Source organism: Micropterus salmoides, unplaced genomic scaffold (assembly GCF_014851395.1).
Source record: "Micropterus salmoides isolate LMB-PRFRI ecotype aquatic unplaced genomic scaffold, ASM1485139v1 Ms_hic_scaffold_16, whole genome shotgun sequence".
Taxonomy (NCBI): Eukaryota; Metazoa; Chordata; class Actinopteri; order Centrarchiformes; family Centrarchidae; genus Micropterus; species Micropterus salmoides.
In genome coordinates this window covers 22,905,175-22,926,742 of record NW_024040707.1, presented here as the reverse complement: position 1 = coordinate 22,926,742, position 21,568 = coordinate 22,905,175, and the positions used below count along the sequence as shown (strand labels likewise).

At 39.5% G+C, this 21,568-nt stretch overlaps 2 protein-coding genes across 2 annotated transcripts; both read left to right on the top strand.

The window, feature by feature from the left end:
* Positions 1-1,404: 1,404 nt before the first annotated feature.
* Positions 1,405-8,091, top strand: actr5 (actin related protein 5). The gene is made up of 9 exons (XM_038723653.1): positions 1,405-1,870; positions 4,087-4,325; positions 4,509-4,678; positions 4,952-5,169; positions 5,483-5,647; positions 6,116-6,220; positions 6,422-6,561; positions 6,792-6,924; positions 7,164-8,091. Exons 1-9 carry the CDS (start codon positions 1,487-1,489, stop codon positions 7,488-7,490), a joined length of 1,881 nt encoding a protein of 626 aa, XP_038579581.1. The 5' UTR covers positions 1,405-1,486; the 3' UTR covers positions 7,491-8,091.
* A 5,562-nt stretch (positions 8,092-13,653) lies between these two features.
* Positions 13,654-19,600, top strand: ndufa4l2a (NDUFA4 mitochondrial complex associated like 2a). Its single transcript, XM_038722953.1, has 4 exons — positions 13,654-13,938; positions 17,797-17,882; positions 18,824-18,884; positions 19,022-19,600. Exons 1-4 carry the CDS (start codon positions 13,894-13,896, stop codon positions 19,076-19,078), a joined length of 249 nt encoding a protein of 82 aa, XP_038578881.1. The 5' UTR covers positions 13,654-13,893; the 3' UTR covers positions 19,079-19,600.
* Positions 19,601-21,568: the final 1,968 nt, after the last annotated feature.

The following is a 21,568-nucleotide window of genomic DNA, read 5'->3' as shown; positions in this document are numbered from 1 at the left end:
ATACAGTAATACCCCTCCCACACACACACACACGTTCCTTCCTTCATCCTTTTCATCCTCTGCTTCCAAATATCTGGGCTATCCAGGAAATAAATCCACTCAAAACAGAAAACACGTGTCTCACTGTTAAATTTCATTGGCTAAGAAAGCCTCAAAGTAAAGCAATGGCACTAAATACTGGAAAATACTGTGTACTATAATAATAACTAATGTTTAGCCCACCGTATGCACGTTTGTGTGAAATCTACTTTAAGTAATCATTGAACTATAAGCTACTTGTTTACGGAAACTGAGAGAAAAAACTGCAAACTCAGAAGTTCTAACCAGTAGCTTTTTTTTACTGGCACATATTTTTATTAGCTGACTATCACATCAACAGTTACTCTTCATCCATTTTAGAATTTGGAATTGCAGTGGATCAAGCATTTCAGGATAATCCCTATCTGAATGTGAGACCTCAAAGATGGATGTGTGCATGGACTGAATGGTCTGAACTGAAGCCCAGTGGGATATACAGTAGAACTCATGTGCAGGTGTCCCACATCACCAGCTGAGGCTTCACTCGGTCAGCTGAGAGTAACAGGATGGCAGACAGAAAGAAATCCGGGATCTCGGTGCCTGAGGGAAAATGTCTGTTCACATGCATGGCTTAAATGTAGCTTCAATATGCACTCATCCATTTCTAGCATATAGCCTATATACAAATTTGAGGAAATGATTGATAGTAAGAAAATGGCAGTGAGTCTTGAATCATCTCTTTGAGTTTGCATACAGACACGGCTCTACAAATGTTTGAATATTTTTAAAATGGGATCTTTGGTTCCTCCACCAGAATTTAAAATCGAGTTCTTTGGGTTTGAAAAAAGCGTGGTTGCATATTTGTACCAAGTGGCCAAACAATGAGTCAGTGAGATTCAAGACGTAAAGTAAAATTTATATCTTGTGTAAATGCCAATTGCAATTGTCTACATTGCTGTTTAAACTTCTCAAGATGCTGTAGTGGGAGTTAGACATTTATGATGCCTATATACAGTCTCACTTAAAAAATAAAAAGGCCCCACCTGAAAGTTTGGCTACCTAATCCACCAAGGATAAAGCAGTATGCCTCATATGGAGTCTCACAGGGACTTATGCTTACATAGAGTGTAGTACGACCTCTGGTGGTAAAAGGTAGGCCTATACTTATTCTAAATTCGCACTTATTCTAATTGTGGAGACATAGCAGGGAAAGAATGAGTAGCTGAAAATGAAAAACAAAGTAATACAAAAGTAGAGACACTTGGATTTTTGAAACAGTACAGCCAAAACATTTATTTTACTCGTTTATAATAATAATAATAATAATAATAATAATAATAATAATAATAATAATAATAATAACGTGCATATGCCTGTATGTTGAAAAAAGTAGTGGAACAACTGGGAACTATAAGTCGGCGACACCAAGACTTCACTCGGCTCTACTTTACTGTGACGCACTTCCAAAATGGCTTCTAAAGGGGAACCGGTCTCTAAAATTTTCTCATTTCAGGACTGTAAATCTTCTCCTGACCCGATTTTTGAGTTCCCCACCCAGTGCCTGACCCCTACACCAGCCCCGATAGTAATAGATAACGGCTCTTTCCAGACCCGAGCCGGCTGGGCGGCTCCGGCGGCGGAGTTTGAGTCTCCGCAGCTGGTCTTCAGGTCGGTGGCGGCGCGCAGCCGCGGGGCTGCCCGCAGCGAGACCCAGATCGGTAACGATATCCCCAACCTGGAGCCGCTGCGGTGGCTGTTGAAGAGCCAGTTCGACCGAAACGTGGTGGTCAACTTCGAGATCCAGGAGCTCATCTTCGACCATGTATTTACACACATGGGCATCGCCTCAGAGGTTAGTGGTGGGCGGGGACTGATGTGTCTGCTAGTGTTGCGCCAAAATTTGTATCACTAAGCAAATGTGTTCCCACGTTTGTGTAAATACGCTAAAAACGTGATCTTGAGGTGAGGTTACATTTCAGTTCAGCTTTTTTTTATTGTATACTTACTATTCTTACTACTACTACTACTATTACTATTCTTCTTTCCATAAAGTTAGTTGTAAAGCTATTTGACACACTGTTGATTTGATTTCTACACCTTCACAGTTAGACACAGGACCCTGTCAGAACCCTGTCTATACTACAATTTTAACACACTTTGTTATTAGTTTAGGGGTAAGGTTGTATAGACCCCAGTTAAATTAGATTTTATTCCAAGGTATCAACAAAAAAGTCTCCATGTAGCTACAGGCAAAAGTTCAAAGCCAGAGCCCAGCTGAGAGGTACAAGCAGACACCACTGCTGCACAACTAATGATTTCAATCATCGTTGAATATGTATATCTACATGAGAGAGTGTTAGATAACCAGAATGACCAACCATTCAGGAGACAGGGGCTCTCAGAGTCAACCCATATTGTCCTCGCACGCCTCCTAAAGACACAGATATCTTCTTCAACAATGAACTACAATATGGTTCTGTGATTATTATTATCCAAAATTAATAAATTTTGATTTCTTTTAGACTTAATTTAATTTTTTAATGTGTCATAGGGCTAGACACATTACATGTTTTCATGTTGTACCTGCTATTAACATGTATTAACATGTGGTCAATGTGTAGGTAAAATATACACCCAAAGTGAAAGTTTTAAAATGTCAGAAAATTGTTTAAAAAAAAAAAAAATCACCATTTCCCATAGCCCACTGTGATATCTAAAACAATACAAAACTCACACCAGACAAAGAATAGCAACAACCACAGCTGCATTTAAACATGTTTTGTTGATTAGTGTTCCGTCTTTTGACTTCTTGATTAATTGGGTAATTTTTCATAGACTACATTAATACAGATAGGAAAGGCATCTTGACTCGCGGCATCATGATATTTTGAATTTCACAAGCCAAAGTTCCTGAGGAGTTTATTATTTTACCTTTAACTCCAAAGGAGAGTGCCAGGTGTACTTACCATGTTTCTCTGTTGATCATGTACTTCTGCTAAGGCAACATGTCAACACACAAGAATAAAACAAAGACATTTTAGGAAACAGAGTTTTTGATGATGAATCAGAAGGCTTTAACAGCCCTGTAGCAACTTTCTATAGTTTGGAGTTTGTGTTTGACCATATACGCACGGTCCAAATACTAATAGGAGTGTACAGCTAGCACCTTCTTTCTTTCTTTTTTAAAACTGCTTTCTGAATTTATTTGCTCAGATTATTTAATCCACTGTGAGTCAGTAGACTTCACACACTAAATCCTTATGTACCATTTCTAATGGCAGCAAGTTAGTTAGTTTAATAATTATTTGCATATTTATTCTGTTAGTAGATTTGTTGCTCAGTCATGCAGGTTATCATTAAAATGTTTTACAATTTGTCATAATCATTTATAGGCCCAAATGTTTTAGGGGAAGTGGAAATGACGTGAATAGGATTTTTAGCCTTAGCCTTTATGTGAATTAATAACAATGATGACAAACAATTAAAATGTGTTTAGCGCTGACAGAGAACAGACTCTACTCCTCACCCCGATCAGTATGATTAGTGAAACAGATTAAACGGGGAACTAACAGATGATCAAGAGAAAACTCTTGCTAAGAATGAAGAAAGTTGTTTATGGTTCTTTTATCAGTCAAACCTACAGAGCCACTATTTTGTAAGTAGATGGAGTATCAGAACAAAAACTTTGGAGTAATACTCTTGAGTTGGTGCTGTCACAATTTATCCGTCCACTTTGGTATAAAACTGCGCTGACTGCTGATGATACAGAGGTTTCAGTCTGCTCTGGTGACACGTCCAACAGATCTGCTAAGGTTCGTGTTGTGTATCTTCGCTCATGTGTCCTCAGAGATGCCTCCTCACTACCTGATCCAAATAACAGCAATGAAACAGCCTTCATAATGATGATCGATCAAATAAGGGAACTGGGATGTGCCTTAAGTGTTGTAGCCAAAATGATGTAATGTGGTAATGGTCATTTTTACCATTTCTGTTTTATGGGCAACGTTGAACTAGCTCCTCATGACAACCAGCTGATCAATCAGTATTACTTTCCCCGTGCTTTTGTAGGGCAGTGTGGTACACCCCATTGTGCTGACAGAAGCGCCCTGCAACCCGCTGCACTGTCGGCAGATGATGTCAGAGTTGCTTTTTGAGTGCTACTGCGTCCCGTATGTGTCCTACGGTGTGGACGGCTTGTACAGTTTCTACCACAATAACACTCGAAGGAGCCTCCAGCCACCACACACTGGCCTTGTTCTGTCCTCAGGATACCACTGTTCACACGTGCTGCCAGTTATCAACGGCAGGTGAGGATACACAGACTGCTTCTGTGTTCATTTTATATCATCTTACTTACTTTATTATTCTCTTAAGAAGTGCTTTACCTGTCTGTCCTCCTTTACTGACTCCCTTTAGTGCAGTAATACACACATCTTGCACAGTTTGTTCTGTACAGTCCAGTTTTGAGCCCAATATGGTTTTGATTCAAGGTTTGATGCAGTCAACTGTAAGCGTGTGAATGTGGCTGGCAGTCAGGCAGCGTCCTACCTGCAGCGCCTCCTCCAGCTGAAATACCCAGGTCACCTTGCTGCCATCACACTCAGCCGGGTGGAGGAACTTCTGCATGAACACAGTTACATTGCTGTGGATTATCATGAAGGTACAGCATGTCAGAGCAAATATACTGTCCATATATAGAAACACTTGGAGCTTCTTGGTTTACGATTCCCAAGTTGCAGCAGCAAATAACAAGCATTTATGTAAGTAGTTAAAGGTCTCCCAAATGAATCTTAGTTAATAAACTGCTCACAGACATGTTCTGCTTGTTTCTGTTGGTACTAGACTGAAGGAGCTCAAAGGCAGCATGGAGATGCATGGACGCCTTATTGAACTTTATCTACTTTCCTTTCCATTTCTGTTGTGTTCTCTACAGAGCTGGAAAAGTGGCGCAGCCCAGAGTTTTATGAGCGGGAGGTTCACCGTATGCAGCTTCCCTTCTCAGGTAAGGTACCGGGCGGCTGTGTGAGTGTGGAGGAGAGGCAGGAGAGACGAGCTCAGCAGCTTCGGAGGCTTCAGGAGATCAACGCTCGCCGGCGGGAGGAGAAGCTGCTGCAGGACCAAGAGAGGCTGGACAGACTTATGGCAATACAGGCAAGGGACCTTTATTATCATTTACAGTTTTTTTTTTTTTTTTTTTTAATGAAGCCATAACGGTTTTTCAAATAACATTTAAATGCTTAAAACTTAAGATTTAATATACTGTAGGAAAGACCTTTTGACCCATTTACATCTGAGAAGGAAACACATTTTAAAAAGTCTGTTTTTTCTTCTAAGGATTTATTGTGTCCACTACAACAGTAACCATAAAACATCCTCTAACTATACTTGATGTTTGATCTTTAGTTTGACTCTAAAACACAGCTGGCGTGTGCTGCACAGTGACCCTTGACTCTTGTGCGTACAGGAGCTGCTGGAAGATGGCCTGTTGGATCAGTTTCATAAGAGCCTGGTGGAGCTCAATATGGACTCTGCTGAGGAGCTGCAGTCGTACATCAACAAACTGCAGCTGGCTGTGGAGCAGGGCAGACAGAAGCTGCTGCACAGTGACGTAGCAGAGGGAAAGACGGAGGTGGGTGCTACTCCACCAAATCACAGAAAAGCTTTGTCCACCTTTTAGGCTCTGTCTGGCAAAATGCAACACAAATAGATACTGTTATTTTTTGAGTAGTTTAAAATAGGTTACCCAAAGAAAATATATATGAAATATATGTATAGCTTGAGTGGATAGCAGTGTTATATAAGCAGTGTTTCTAGGTATGTACTGTATCACTTGGCATGCAAATGCTTCGGTTGCCAACAGTAGTAGGGAAGCAAAGTGGTCAAACTACACTGTATTTTCAACAAAGGTGATTGCAGCAGCTGAGAAACTAAGCAGCCACTGAGCTGAGGTTGCATTCAAATGTACCAGTAATTAATTAGGTCTACATGCCATTACCGTGAATTTGCTGTGGGGCTTTACAGGGTCCGTCCTTGTTTGCTGCAGTCGATGTGCTGCAGCTGACATGATGCCTGAGGCTGTTCTGTTGCTCTCTGCCAGGTGTCTGAGCTGGAGCAGCCGATGGACGAGGGAGACGGAGTGGCACTGATGGATCCTGACTTCCCTGAGGACACGCTGCCAGAAAAATCTGCTAATGTGGTTCAGGTAGTGGCACAGAGACACTGGAACTTTCAGACATATATTAGATCCTCATTAATGCTGTGCAGGCAATTATCTGCCAGTTCAATATGTGGCAGAGTGTGTAAGAAAACTTTCTGTATTAGTAATGAAGCTAGCTAACTTTGCTCATAAGCGGAACCGTTTGGTGTCAGTGTCGGTGAAAATGAACTTAGATCTGGTCTCTAGCCCATGTTCAACATGGCAGAGTACCACCAGCTGTTTGTGGGGACGGAGCGTCTGCGGTGTCCAGAGATCCTGTTCCAGCCCTCGCCGACTGGAGAGGAACAGATGGGACTAATGGAGACACTGCAGTATGTCCTGGCCAGGTAAAGATACAAATCAACAGGTGCATGCAAAAACATAAAGCACACATATGCATATACATTGTGTTCATGTAAACACATAGGCATACGCAAATGAAATCACACAAACACACACTATTATAATTAACCACCCAAATACTGCATTTTAGCATCTTTCATATTACATTTTTTATTATGTTAGAAAATGATATGTGAAACTAACAATGTCTTTCTTATGTCTATACCACACACAGGTATACCCCAGAGCAGCAGGAGGCGCTTGTGAGCAACGTGTTTCTTACAGGAGGGAACATGCAGTACCCTGGGATGAAGGAGAGAATGGAGAGGGAACTGCTGGCTATGAGGCCCTTCCAGTCACACTTCAAGGTACAAGGCCCTACAAAAACCCACTGATCATTATACAAACCACGCTGTTCTGAATCATATCCATGTATAAAGAATGAGAGAGAAACACAAATAACAAAATAAATAACAAATAAATAACAAAAGAATTGAAATTCAAAACATAAAGTAAATTTATGCCCAAATACTTTTCAGATTGGTTCAGATAATCCAGAAGTAATCTTCTTGTAATGACACTTGAACTCTAACTGACTCTTTCCCAGGTGACAATGGCGTCGCGGCCAGCTCTGGACTCCTGGTATGGGGCAAGAGACTGGGCCTTGGAGCATCCACCTGGAGGAGTGGGAGGAGCGACAGAGGGATGGATCAGCAGAAAGGACTACGAGGAGAAAGGAGGCGAGTACCTGAGCGAGCACTGCACCTCTAATGTCTTCATTCCCATGAAAATCGCCAAACCGGTCCGCCCCACCGAGCCCTCTGGTACCACACTGACATCAACTGGAGCTTCTGCTGCCATCACCGCGGTTACGCCTGCCCCGGCTCCCTCCTATTCTACTGTTGCTGCTGATGTTTCCATTGTTACCTCCTAAACTTGTATCTTCATTCAGACCTCTTGTATTCACATGCTGAGTTTTTGGTCTCTTGTAAAGTTGTAAACTGTTTTTGGATCATTGATTTTGTTTTATTTTCATTGTGCTCGGCGAAACCACAAGAGACCATTCATATTGAATGGTCCTCAAAGTAATGATCTTAAAAGGTCTAGTTTGAATGTTTCATGTATTACTATGTAAATATAAGTTGTTTGTGTGTTTTTAATATATATCTATATATTTTCACTGATGGAAACAGTTGTTTGCCTTTTGATTCAATGAGGTTAAGAAGAAAGTGACAGCAGTTTGATGCTTCTGGTTACAGATGAACAGACATTTTGATCAGTACCATCCTTTTTTCTTTTTCATCACTACAGAGCATATAAAAACCAAAATAAAGGGTTGGTTCTCTCAGATTACACACACATACAAATAAACTTACCTATAGTCGTATCTATCAATGCATAAAGTTTTGGTTTAATCATCTCCTAGGTTTTATCTGTGCAAATATTTGCCGGCGTACAAACACAATGGAGGTGAAAAGAATGTTGTTTGTGTGTATTTGCTATTTTTGCTTGATTAATGACTAAATGGACCATTATCAGAATTGTGTATAATTGGTTTTCTGATCAACTCATCCGTCTACTGCCTGGAAGATTAGATATTCATCTAAAAAAAATGACTGGTAATGATATAAATTATCATTTCAGTACTACTTTGGATAATTCAAAGAACACGCTGTCAGCTACGGAATATTTCCTCTGTAGCTCTAAATCTAGACAGACAAAACCAAAAATATTTGCATAGATGGATAAAACTAGAGGTACATGAGAAAACTTAAATTTGGGTGAACTGACCCTTAAAATGCAACATATGTACTGTGTATATACTGTGTATATAATTAGGATTTGTAATACAGTTGTGTACCACTAGATGGCTCAGATGAACACATAATCTAGTAGATCAGTTTTCAACCTCGAACTTTCAACTGATCTACTAGTTTTAGTTATCAGCATATAACAAATCTATTATACAAAATAAGTAGGCTGACTTCTGTAATAGTCATTTCTTGTAGATTCTCTTAAAGCCAAGCGTTTCACATGTCATGTGTCCGCCAGCTTTAAGAAGAGACACATTCTCGCTGTAGGTTTCCATTAATGCTAAAGCTGAAGTGGTTTTCTGTGAATGCCGGTTCAACAAACTGTCCTTTGTGTTCAGGCTACTAATCTACAAACCCACAGTTTAATCGGTCTAATATTCACAAGAACATGTGACAGCATGACAATCTTTGAAACTAGATACTAGATGTAATAATGAGGAGTCCTGGGCTCTCTCGCTCATTGAATTTCTAATCACTCTCACTGAAGAACTGGCAGGTGTCTTGCAGGTGTTTTACTGTATTGTTCTGTTCTTTGTTGGTTCACATTATTTACCCAGCAGACCTCTGTGTTCTAATACTATTATACGGTATTAAACGGTGCCACAGCTCAAGGTTCAAACTCTCAGCCAGATTGTTCTGTTTATCCTCAAGCAGCAGTAATACACACACACACACACACACACACACACACACACACACACACACACACACACAGTGGTTTCCACAACAGGGCAGAGCAGGGCTAATTAGAGCCAAAACAGGCCTGTGACTGCAGGGTGATTGGCTCAAATTGAACAAGAGGGAGTAAAAGGGAAAAACAAGTAAATAGGATTTATTTCTATGGTTACGCTACATTTCTTAATGAATGAACTGCAGGTGCAACTCAAAAAAGACAATGTATTATGGATGTTTTCTACCTTTTCATTTCCGTACGATAGTCATCGTGTTTGTCTAATGGGGATGCCGTTATGTGGCTTTTGGTTTGTTTTACAACATAAATAAGCAGGTAAGTAATCTTCAAACGCTTACAGCTCTGAGTCTGAGAAAGACAAATTTGATATTTACAATATTCTGTGGTTATGATCATATCAATAGTGGCCTTGTTCTTCTGAGCCCTTCAGTACATGTCATAACTTAAATTCAGTAACAAAAAACAGGATGGTCATGGTGGCCATATTTGTCCATGTTCATACCTTACCTTACTTGCTTACCTCTACCATCCATTTTTCTCTGTGTGTGTCACCTCCTTACCAGATGTCAGTGATGTACAAGTCAAATTTACTGCTAGGACCAATAAACGTCATCATTAGATGGGGTTTCTAAATAAATTCCTTCCAGCTCAAGGGATACTGTAGGCGCACCATGCAGATCTTCTGTATTTTTAAACAAGTCTGGACTGTGTGTGCCATAGTGTTGACTAGTGTCCAATTAGGAGGATTTATCTTTGAGCTCCGGTGTTGCAGGTCAGCAGGAACACCAAGCAGGGCTGAGCCCATGTTTCACATTCCTGTGTTGGAGGGGAGGAGAAAATAAGAAGCCAGAGTTGGCAGTATCACAGATGCACAATGAGGTTTTTTAACAGTTGAACTGTCTTATTTTATATTATTGTTCCTATGTGAAACTTGAGCATTTCACAAATTTTCAATTATTCTGGGAGCAACAACATGATCCACTTGTTTTTTTCCGTCTACAGAGACATCTTGACGGTTACAGAGTTTAAAATAGCCAGTTGGCAGCATGCCCTGTTGGCATAGTTACATAAGGTGAACACCAAGTTGAAATCCAATAGAACCTTTGTTGCAGACAATCCTGCTATTTCTGTTTTGACTCTCTTCACTCCACACAGGGGCAAAACATTTGCAGACTGCCATAGATTGCTTGTGTTCGGGGGTGGAAAGCATGTTAGGGCCTGTCATGTCCTCGTTGCTAGGGACTCCCAGTTGGTTGGGACACTTGCACAGTGGGGAGTGGAAATGGGGTTACTGTATACCTTGAACCTGCTATGCACTGTGGAGCTCATCGCATATGAAAATGTGTGCAAACATTTTTGAACAAAGTGTTTGGGGGTAATTTATTGCCTTCTTTTTTTTCTTTTTTGTGCTTTTGCCGTTTGGTAATGCAGCTTAAATCCAGCAGTAATGGAAGACGTACTCATTTACTTAAAGTGTAAAAGTAGCAATATCACCCTACACATAAAAATACTACAGATACTACAAATAAATAAATACTGTCAAATGAATGTAGTAGAGTAAAAAGTAGTGTTTCACTATAAAGAAGCACAAAATTAAAATACTTAACCTCAAAAGTGTACTTTATTACAGTACTTTTACAGACATCTGCAGTCAAACTGCGTTTTTCTTAGATCCAAGACACAACCAAATTCACATCATGCTCTTATAGAATTCCATGTTTGATTTTTTCTGTTTGCTGCAGCTTAAAAAATGAACAAATAATACAGCTGTAAAATTCCTTAAGTGTCTTTAACATAATCCTTATATTGATTTATGTAATTCATCACACTGATATTGGGTGGTACGGTGGTGCGGTCGTTAGCACTGTCACCTCAGAGCAAGAAGGTCGTGGGTTCTGTGTGGAGTTTGCATGTTCTCCCCATGTCTGTGTGGGTTCTCTCCTGCGGACATGTGGACTAGGTTGATTGGTGACCCTAAATTGTCCTTAGGTGTGAGTGTGTGGCCCTGTGATGGACTGGCAACCTGTCCAGGTGTGGCCCTGTGATGGACTGGCAACCTTTCCAGGGTGTACCCCAACTTTCTTCTGTCCAACCTGAGGAAACTTACTTACTCTCGGCATTATAAGCTGAATGATCCCAGCAGACCTGACATTTCCTGCCTGGACAGAGAACATGGCCAGTTTGTGAGAAGCTGCGGCCTCTGCATCATTAATGGCCAATCATTATTTATTTGGTAGTGATTCATGTATTGTTAACACAGATTCCTGTTAAAGGGATATTCCACTCAAAATGTTCTCTTTTTGAGTATAAAACATTCTGTTATCTTGAAAAGTGGCCATAAAATGTTTATAATTTCCACTTAGCTTATATTCACATCACTGACAAAGGATTCCAATAGTGAGTGGTTTACACTGTGGAAACATGTTGAACCATTTCTGCAGCATAAGACGCTTCTCTGTCCACCAATATGTGTGTCTGAGGAAAGACACAGACACAGTGACTTTATCAATATGTTGATTTGATGATTTATTTTGAACATAATGGGCACTTGGTTTGACAGGGAAAGTTGAATCTGTTGCAGGAGCAGGTTAAGAAGTGTCTGTGGATGCTTTAATACTTTTCTACCAAAGTCAAAACCTTCGCTTTTGGACATTTTAAGTGACTGCAAACTTTTCTGAGCCACACACACACACACACACACACACACACACACACACACACACACACACACACACACACACACACACACACACACACACACACACACACACACACACACAGTACCTCTTCATGTAATGAGTGTTTGAGTCATGGTCAGACATGGTGGTGCCTTATTTGGGACTTACAAGGCAGTTTCAGTAGCTCATTTGCAAAAGATCTGACTACCATTAATACCCACGGACACACATGCATGCGTGCACACACACGCGCACACATCCTTGTGTCACCATCTTTGTCGGTACCCGTCACTGACACAATGCATTCCCTAGCCTCTTCATCCTAAAACTAAGTCTTAACCTTCAAACAGCCCTGTACACTTGTGGGGTTCTTATTTTGGTCCCCACAAAGCTGTTGGACCTAACAAGTATAATAGGCTCCCAGTTTTTGGACCACACAAATATGGTAAAACAAGTCCCCTCAACACACACAGCTTTTGACAGGTTGATAGAACTATGGCTCTGTCTCACACTGGGATTTATTACTGTCTGCAGACACCTCGTCTGAGGCTGATGGGTCTCTGCTGCTATGAAAAACCGCCTAGCTCCAGTTTTGCAAATAATCGTTATTTTTATTTAAACTAAAGGTTGATGCTTTCCATAATATCTTATGTAGATTTCAGTCCAGTTTTCCCCCCCAACCACATAAGAGCTGAATGCTGAAGATGTGTTTTTCCTCATGTGAACTTAACTGTCCTGCTTTTTTATTTGAGGACAGACGTGCGGTACCTAGGAGGTAATGAAACGTCTGTGGAGTTGACAGTGGAGGACTCTTGTTCCAAATTGAATTGTAGTTGTTTTAACTTCTAATTAAACTGGAGTGCCATGAATCAGAGACACAAGCCCATTAAACAGACTGGGAGGTTTTGTTTCAATAACATGAAGCACTATGTTTTTATGTGAAGATGAAGACAATTGGAAACCGGTGTGTTTCTTTTGTCAGTATTAAGCAGAAGAATTACAAAACACAACAGTAAATCTTTTGTAACAGAATGACCTTTGTTGTTTTAAAGTTTTATTTTTGGTGTTGAACCCTGTATGAAGCACATGCTGTAAATTTTTCCTTTAATTAACAACATTTCAGCTGCAAATAAGAAATCTTCAATCAATGGTCAACGAGCTGAATTGCCATGTTTCCAAACTCATTCACTGTGCTGAATGGCCTGAAAAGGGACAAACATGTTGATTGTGGTGCATAATTATGTTTTGGACTGTCCCTGGCTTTGGTTGCCTGGATAAAAAGCCAGGATAAGTGTTTTTGAAGCAGAAGCACCATGAATGCATAATTTATCAGCAACAAACTTCTGTACAAGTTTGTGCATATTTTCTTCTTCTGGTATCATTCAACATCTTTTGCTTTATTGTTTTCTTACCAATACTTTACTGAACATTTGGTTAACTTCATTATTTAGAAATAAAGTACGCTCACACAAAAATTTATGACTGTCTTTAATTGCAGCACCATTTCAACCTATAAGAACTTGTTTCCCGTGTGTGGTTCTTCTCTTTCTGTTTTCAGTTTGTTCTGTTGTGGCAGCTGTCAACTGAATGGTGTTTTTTCTAGATTTGTGCTGTGTGCATCTTTACTGATGTGCTTTGGACAACTAAAGAAGTCCATAGACATAGATATTCCCCAGTGGCCTTTAAAAGGACACAGTGTTTGTATGCTTTTCCATTTCCTCCAGTCAGCTCCCAAAGGACTGAAAAGTCTTCAAACTGCAGTGAAGGAAATGAGGGAGAAAAGGCATCTGTGCTGTCTGCAGGAGATTATGCAACTTCTTCTGATTGAACATCCTGATATGAGGATCAAATGTCTCTGGCATGGATATTTAATGAACAATCAAAAGGGTGAAACATTATAGGTAGAATACAAACTTTTACATGGTGTCCAGCACAGTGTAATCACCCCAACAAGGGAGCAAAAGTAGCTGTAATTGGATGTAAATGACCTCCTTCTCCTCCTCCTCCCCTCCTCCCCCCACATGCAGGGAGCAACAGGTCTAAATCCCATCTGTGCACGACTGTTCAGAGCTGGTTGTTGATAACAAGGGTCTGAAACACTGACTCTGAATGTTTTTTTCATGCATTGTTCTTAAATTTCTATAAACTGGAGCAATGATTTTTCGGACAGCAGCAGAGCATGCTAAGAAGCACCCTGGAGTGAGTAATGTTTATTTATTATTTTTTCAAGTGTACCTAAAGTTTACTGAGATTAGCAACAAAATGTTTGCATGGTGAATTTTTCGTAACTTGAAATCACAGAGCGCCAACTTAAATAATTCACGTCAAAATGATGTTTCACCAGATGGAATCAGCATTTGGACAGCTCCATTGTTTGTGATAGTATGTCAGATATACTGTAAAAAGAAATCCTACAATGTTAATTTTACTTATTTTTCCGTGTGCGTATTTATTCTGCAAATCAACACTGTCATATATAAGACAAAGAAACTGAATCTAATGTATAGGCTATAGCTGTCGCTGAAGCTAATTTGCAGCCCCCATCCCTTAGGAAGGCTTTTAAATTAATTTCAGGTTTGTGTGTTTTTAAAGGCTACTAACTCACAGTATAATGTATTTCTGTTTCCTATCACATTAATATAGTATCATATCCTATTACAATGCATGGTTTACAATATATCTCTAAGAAGATATTGCACTGTGATTTTCAAGTGAGTCAAAGCAGGAGATGTGATTCGACATCTAATTATCTAATCTTAATCTTTCTTCTATTCTTCTGATCAAATCAAATCTTTAATTGAGTAGGTTAAGTTGCTCCAGTGGCTTATTATTTAAATTCAAGCCAAAGTTTAAGAACACATCCGAGACCTTTACTAACCTCCTAAATTTAAATGGACACAATCTAAGTGTTTAGGAAATGATGGGATAAAATCATTTAAAAAAAGAGTTGTCTCTACAGGGAACAGGATTATTTTTGTACTTTTAACCAGTTCTGCTGTCAGAGTGAAGTGACAGAGTTTTAACTTCTTGTCTTCAGCCTCCCAGGAGAGAGAGGGAGCGAAAGAGTGAGAAAGAGTGAGAGAGAAAGAGAGAGAGAGAGAGAAACTAGAAACTGCAGGGAGGAAATCCCTATGAGACTCTACTAGAGCTCCTTGATATGGTCTATCATCCTGATGGACAGACAGGCTGAGAGACAGACAGCGAGAGAGAGAGAAGCTGCAGGGAGCAAATCCCTGCCTGTGAGGCTCTACAAGACTCCTTGATCAAGTCACAACAGTCAGACAGACAGAGAGAAAGAGACAGGCTGTTCGAGAGAGTCAGAAAGTTTAAAGAAAGACAGACAAAGGCACAGATAGTCAGACAGACAGACAGAGATGGAGAGAATCTATTAAACAACATTGAGACAGATGGAGAGTCAATCAGACTGACTGAGGTGTCCAAAATCGCCTCCCACTCAAAATATAGTCCCACTTGTCCCCTATAAAATTGACTTGGATAAATGCAAAATGAAAAGTTTACAATGAATGATCACTAATCAAGTGCTTACCACTATTATGCATCTTGAAGACAGAAGTAAAAGCAGATTGGTGCTACATTTATAATATTTTTTGGACTTTTCTCTAACCCTTCCGTTCTTTGTGAAACATTTGCTGATTTTACCTTTTTGGGCCTTAAACCCCTATTTAAGTGAAACCATCTGAGATGTTTAGAGAAGAAATGGCTTTGGTGGAAATGCTAACAACTCACAGACATTGAAAATGTTAAAATGTGTTGTATTCTATAAGCTTAGCATATATTTTTTAATGTGAAATCTTCATCTGAAAAGTAACTGGTAACTACTGCTGTTAGATATCTTTAGTAGAGTAAAAAGTACAGTATGTTCCCATAGGTGTCATTTACACTGAGGACGCTGGAGACATGTCCACACCACTTTTTGAAATGGCTGATTTGGTCCCCACCACTTTTTTGAAGCTTAATGTGTTAAAAAGCATTCTGAAATATAGCTTGCAGTTAAATAACAAATGAAAATGCCTTTAAAAAGGTTTATTTGCACATTAAAAAAAACATGAAATGCACATAAAATATAGAAGAAACAAATGTGCATTGTTCAAAAAACTAACTTATCCTTAAAAAAACAAGCTATTGATTATAAAATGACCCAAAAACGTGCAAGCAGCAATCAGTAACTTTAACAACTTTTTGACACAGTTTCTTTTTGGCCAAATTTTCTGTTCTGTCCCTTTGAACATAAGGAGGGAAGACTAAATCATGCCTACATATGTGTTGCCTCAGCAAGGATAATATTAAATAAGAATAGTTGATCTACAGGAGAAACAGATCTGAAAGCAACACAGAATGACTGAGAGCTGCACTGACTTATAATCTATTATGTTTTAGAAATGTCACGTTCTGCCTGAATTTTGTGTTTCCTTTTACATAAATAAAAACATTTCCACCATTACTTGGGTTTCACCAGAATGCAGGAAATTAAGTGTTTAATGATCGAAGTTTCCTGGGGGAGGTCCCCACAGACCCCCTACTCATATATCTCGGCATTGAGGTTATTTTTAAATGTGTTCTTAAGTCCAGTACTTGAGTTAATGTACTTAGTTTCCACCACTGCCTTACACACACACACACACACACACACACACACACACACACACACACACACACACACACACACACACACACACACACACACACACACACACACACCACATACTGTGTGTCAGCCAGTTCATCGGGATGACAGAGGGTGACTGAGTAAAAGCGGGCCAGCAGTTAATCCTCAGAGCTCTTGTTGGTCAGCTGCTCAAACCAACATTGTTACAGTAACTGTCATCTGCAGACAGGAAGTGTCAAATGAAGAATGCCCTACAGCAAATCTCAACTACTTTAGCAAAGAAATTTTCTACTTGATGAAAACCTTGTCGAGAATAATTTAAAATCCCTTGGTGTAAATTTGGAATGACTTCATATTTTCCCTTCAGTGATGGTTGGCATATGATTCAGAGGAGAGTTTCTCACAGTTGAATAGTAGGTTGATTTCGAAAAATGCTGCATGGGCCCTTTTTTAATTCAAGAATGTGCTTTATATTTGCATATTCAAGATGTTCAGCTAATATAGTGTCAGGTGTCATAGGTTGAAGCTGACTTTGGCTGATGCAATGTAGAAAAGAGTTACTGTTTTCCATCAGGATAACACCTACATACTGCATAATGGCTTATTTTCCAACAGACAATACTTTGGTTTTTCTGACCAGCAAATCAAACTTTTCTAAATTTCTACAAGTGTGAATGTGGTGCACCTTAAACTCCTCATACTTTACTTTCCATGAGGACATGGACACAGCTTTGCAGTGAGCTAAACAGACTTCCAGTAAAGGCTGAAGACAGTGTATTGCCTTTGAAGTCTTTACTGGAACATGTGACACTGTAAAAACAGTATTTGGACAACAAATGTAAAGAAGTAATTACAAATCAACAAAAATGACGAGATACAGCGAAACCACTTAAGCTAACTTGCTGTTTTCCTCTGCTCGCTGCTAGCTAGCTTGATGTGATGTGAGGAACTTAATTTAAAACATTTACAGAATAATAAGTCAGTACATACAGTGATACTGAAATACATTTACTGCTAACACTTACTTCTTCTGTACAATAAGTCAGAATTTGAACACTGGCTATATTTGGGATGTGACTCTTAGCCAGAGGTGAGACACAGCTGTCTGTTCCCTCTGTTCCTGTGGGCTTCAATACTGCAAGCAATGTCATCCATCAAAGAGATGTGTTGCCACTGACAGTTACAGTAACATTTCTAAAACTGAACATTATCTGTACACTATGCATAATCGAATCGCACCAGTCTAGTAAAGTGATCCATGGTATACTGTGTTGGAGTTCATATCATGAAAAATTCAGGTTGTGTAGTCATTTATGCAAAAGTAGCACAGCCTCACATACCAAATTCAGAAATAACAGATTAACTATCTAATCTTAAATAGTATAAGATTTAAGAATCTTAGTTATCTGATTATCTCTGTCTGTCTTCAGCTCATCCCCCAGTTCTTCTTCATCTGTCTGGGAATGGGTGGGGCATCTCTGTACCTGATCCGGTTGGCCAGAGGACCCCATGTTACGTAAGGACTTTCATATTTCACCATGTCCTAAGCTAATATAATAATGTTAGTATAAATAGTATAAATATATATATATAAATATAAATATATATATATATATATATATATATATATATATATGTGTGTGTGTGTGTGTGTTTCCCTGGTTTAGATATCTTTAGTTTGGTTTTCATATTGTTTAGGAACAATTTCAAACAATTTTGACCCCCCCCAATGTCCCCCATACAGGATGGTCACAGGACGGAGTACACCAAATATAACGTGATTACGATGTATAAAGAAAATTATGGATGCTGGACTAATTAAGCTGGTTAGACTTAATTCCTCTTATAATTTCATCCTGAAATGAAGATTTACAACATCTTAACAAGACAAGTGGAGGGCAGATCAATACTTTTTACAGTCTAAATAAGCAGAGGGATTTGTTTTATTATTAATTACTGACAACAAGAATCCCTGCTTGCTTTCATTTCCACCTCAAACTGCCTCTCCTTCTGCATCCTCTCCTCCTGCTGCTATCCAAACTGTTGATTTACCCTTAATAGTATGCCAGTGACAGCAGACACAGCTCAGAGCTCAGAGCTTTTAACAAGAGCTCCCAGAATGGGGCACTGTCTTGTCTCTTTACACGTCTTTCATCATCTCTTTGCAGCAGTGATTGTTTACATGCTTGATTATATTATAAGAAAGAGTGTCCTGGTGGTGGCCCAGTTTGCTTAAAGCATGTACTGCATGCTGCGTGTGAATCTGATCCTCAATTTTTGTGTGCCTTTGCTTTAATTCTAGTTAATTTTTATTGTCTGTAATCTATCAAAGCGGAGATGAGGTATCAGATAATTTGTGAATGAATTTTGTGCCGTTCTGAAATGAGAGCTTTGTTCATGTGCATGAGATTCCCAAAACATTATCTGAATTCTGCCTGCATCTGTTTGTGTGTTTAGCTGGAACAAGACCAATAACCCTGAGCCATGGAATAAACTTGACCCTACATATCAGTACAAGGTAAAACAGCATACTACGCATACAAGTAGTCAATGTGAGGAAACTGGGATGACATTCTAATTGTAATTTGATTCATCCATCTTTGTTTGCATGTGAGATTAGATTTTCCTCAGTTTGATTTTCTTTTTCTTCCCTAGTTTGTCGCCATCAGCACAGACTACAAAAACCTGAAGAAGGAGGGGCCTGAGTTCTGAATCTTTCGTTATTCTCCAGACAGATTTGATTTGATACATACATTTGATTGATTGATATAAAAATATATTCCAAAACCTGCAGTTGAAATGGAGGCAAGTAGCTGCCAGGAAAATAGGGAAAACTACACCCAAAAATCTAAAACTGGGTGGCATGTACCAAAAAATGGTATTAATGTAAAATAGATATGATTTGTATTTAAGGAGCTAAACCCTACAGACACTCTGGATGCTGCTTTGTTTTCCATGTCTGAGGGTTAAAATTAACAAAATTTCCTCTTTGTTTTCCCATACATTCTACAAATGAAGCTTTAACTATGCTAACTTCTGATAAAATCTCATTTGCTTGCTGCAGTGCATTGATGGTCAAATGAATGTGACTTGTCTGCATGTGTTTCTTCATAACTGGCACATGATTGTATGGTTTAGCAGCCACTAAATTCAGCAATCATTGTGTAAGTTATGAAAAGGCAGAGATTTTTAATCTGAGCTGGATTCTTTCAATAAAAAAACGGTTGTGTCTGGTTCGTGTTCAGATAAGAGAGTGTTTGTTGCCCATCTGCACCGTGACTTTCACACCTGCATGGAACTTAGTCAGATACAGATCTTTTTCCACATCCCAGATACAAATACATAATTAGTAACGCTGATGGAACAGGTCCATCTGTTGGCAGAGCAGCTGTCAGTTTGCAGCCGGATCGGTGTTCCTGAGACCACATTTAGTAGTGCGTTTGTGTGTGTGTGTGTGTGTGTGTGAGTGTGTGTATTCCTGTGTGTGTCAACAGTGTTTGTGACAGCAGCAGAGTCTTTGATCAGCTACAGCAGTGGCAGCACAGTGGGCGCGCACACACACACACACACACACACACACACACACACACACACACACACACACACACACACACACACACACACACACACACACACACACACACACACACACACACACACAAACAGTGGTTGATGATTTACTTTTTAAGTCTGTGGATTGAAACAACAAACAGTTCATGAATTAAGATTTTAAAGCAATCAAATCTCAGTAACAGACACTGTTTTCTAGGATGATGTTGGCCTCACACTCAACTCTTCTTCCTCCATTCTTGCTTTATTCTTTTAAAGGTGATACTCCAAGGAGCAAAGAAAGTGTTACCATGAATACACTTTAAGGGCAGTAATGTTACAATATAAAATACATTTGTGGGAACTCTCTGGAGACCACAGGGTTTGTCAATCCCTAACTTGTAACTGGATGTTTTCCTTTGTTATACCCTCTTGTCATATGAAATACAGACACACAGTTTTTATCCTTTCCTTATTACCTATTCCACAGTAACAACGTTGCTACTAATGAAGGGCAAATGAAAAACACACCCATGAATTCGTACAGGTTCTTGGCTTTGTTCAGTGAAGGTGAGTCTTCTGTTTCATGCTCTTTCAAAACCTCAGACCTCCCTTTCGGCTCTCTGCGCTCTGAGCTCATATTCATCTCAATTCCTCCCTGTAATACAACAGAAAGGAGCGAATGAAAAGAGAAGAAAGAAGAGCGAACATCAAAAAAGCATGCTCCTTTTAAACACCACAGGGATTATCGTGGCAATAAGGAGACGGCAAGAGACCGCAGAACGTTGGAACATGAGGGATTATATGATTTCTCTAAAGGAAACCTTAAAACTTAAACACACTGACATGCACTGCGTCAAAGGAGTAGTCAGGTCATGAGAAACAGGGCAAAGAGATGAAGCAGATGAGTCGTTATTTGTGTTGTGATGCTGCGTGTGTGTGTGTGTCCTTATGTCTGTTTGTGTGTTTTTTCTGACGACAGAGCTGAGCGCCTCCCTGACCTTTGACCTGTGATTCAGCTGGCCAGTCTCTGTGGAGGGAACACATTCCTCTGGCAGAGACTGAAGCAATAACCATCAACCGAAAAATTGGAAGACTAAAAAGCTGAGCAGGGCATAAGGACGTCTGATGGAAAACAAAAGATCTTCAGTGAAATAAATATTAAGCGCTCCAATAGGCAGCAGCAACAGCGTTTCATGTTGCAAAGCTCATTTAGTGTTGCTTTACTATATAAAAGACTTTGTGTCTCATAGGAAACCAAGGTTTATAATTTCATCCCAGAGTGAAAGAAAGAGGAGGCTCACTTTTTTTTCTGTGTGGGAGTAGAAAAATCTGACTGCAGCAATGTTAAAGGAGCTTAAACAATTAGAAATGCAATTTCTGAAGGTTTTGTGAGGACAGTGAAGGACTCTGGTATTACATAATGCTCTCATCTTCTGATGTATATGATGACTTGCCTGTGTTTATTAGCATAATGTAATTTGGGGTAGCATGGTGACATAAAGCGACAATGTTATTAAAGGAAGTAGGAACTTCTGCAAATGGCTGAGTGAAGATGGTCTCAGCTCAATTTCCTGCTTGTCTCTACTGTCTCTACAGTCTGGGCTATTAGTCTTTATGCAAAGAAGTCATGAAGCAATTCATTCAAATAGA

Excerpts from the sequence above, each read along its gene's own strand:
- actr5 (XM_038723653.1), top strand. The coding sequence starts at position 1,487 with ATGGCTTCTAAAGGGGAACCGGTCTCTAAAATTTTCTCATTTCAGGAC. Across the intron at positions 4,679-4,951 it reads TGCTGTGGATTATCATGAAG|AGCTGGAAAAGTGGCGCAGC; the intron begins GTACAGCATGTC and ends TGTTCTCTACAG. Across the intron at positions 5,648-6,115 it reads TAGCAGAGGGAAAGACGGAG|GTGTCTGAGCTGGAGCAGCC; the intron begins GTGGGTGCTACT and ends GCTCTCTGCCAG.
- ndufa4l2a (XM_038722953.1), top strand. The coding sequence starts at position 13,894 with ATGATTTTTCGGACAGCAGCAGAGCATGCTAAGAAGCACCCTGGA. Across the intron at positions 13,939-17,796 it reads ATGCTAAGAAGCACCCTGGA|CTCATCCCCCAGTTCTTCTT; the intron begins GTGAGTAATGTT and ends GTCTGTCTTCAG. Across the intron at positions 18,885-19,021 it reads ACCCTACATATCAGTACAAG|TTTGTCGCCATCAGCACAGA; the intron begins GTAAAACAGCAT and ends TTTCTTCCCTAG.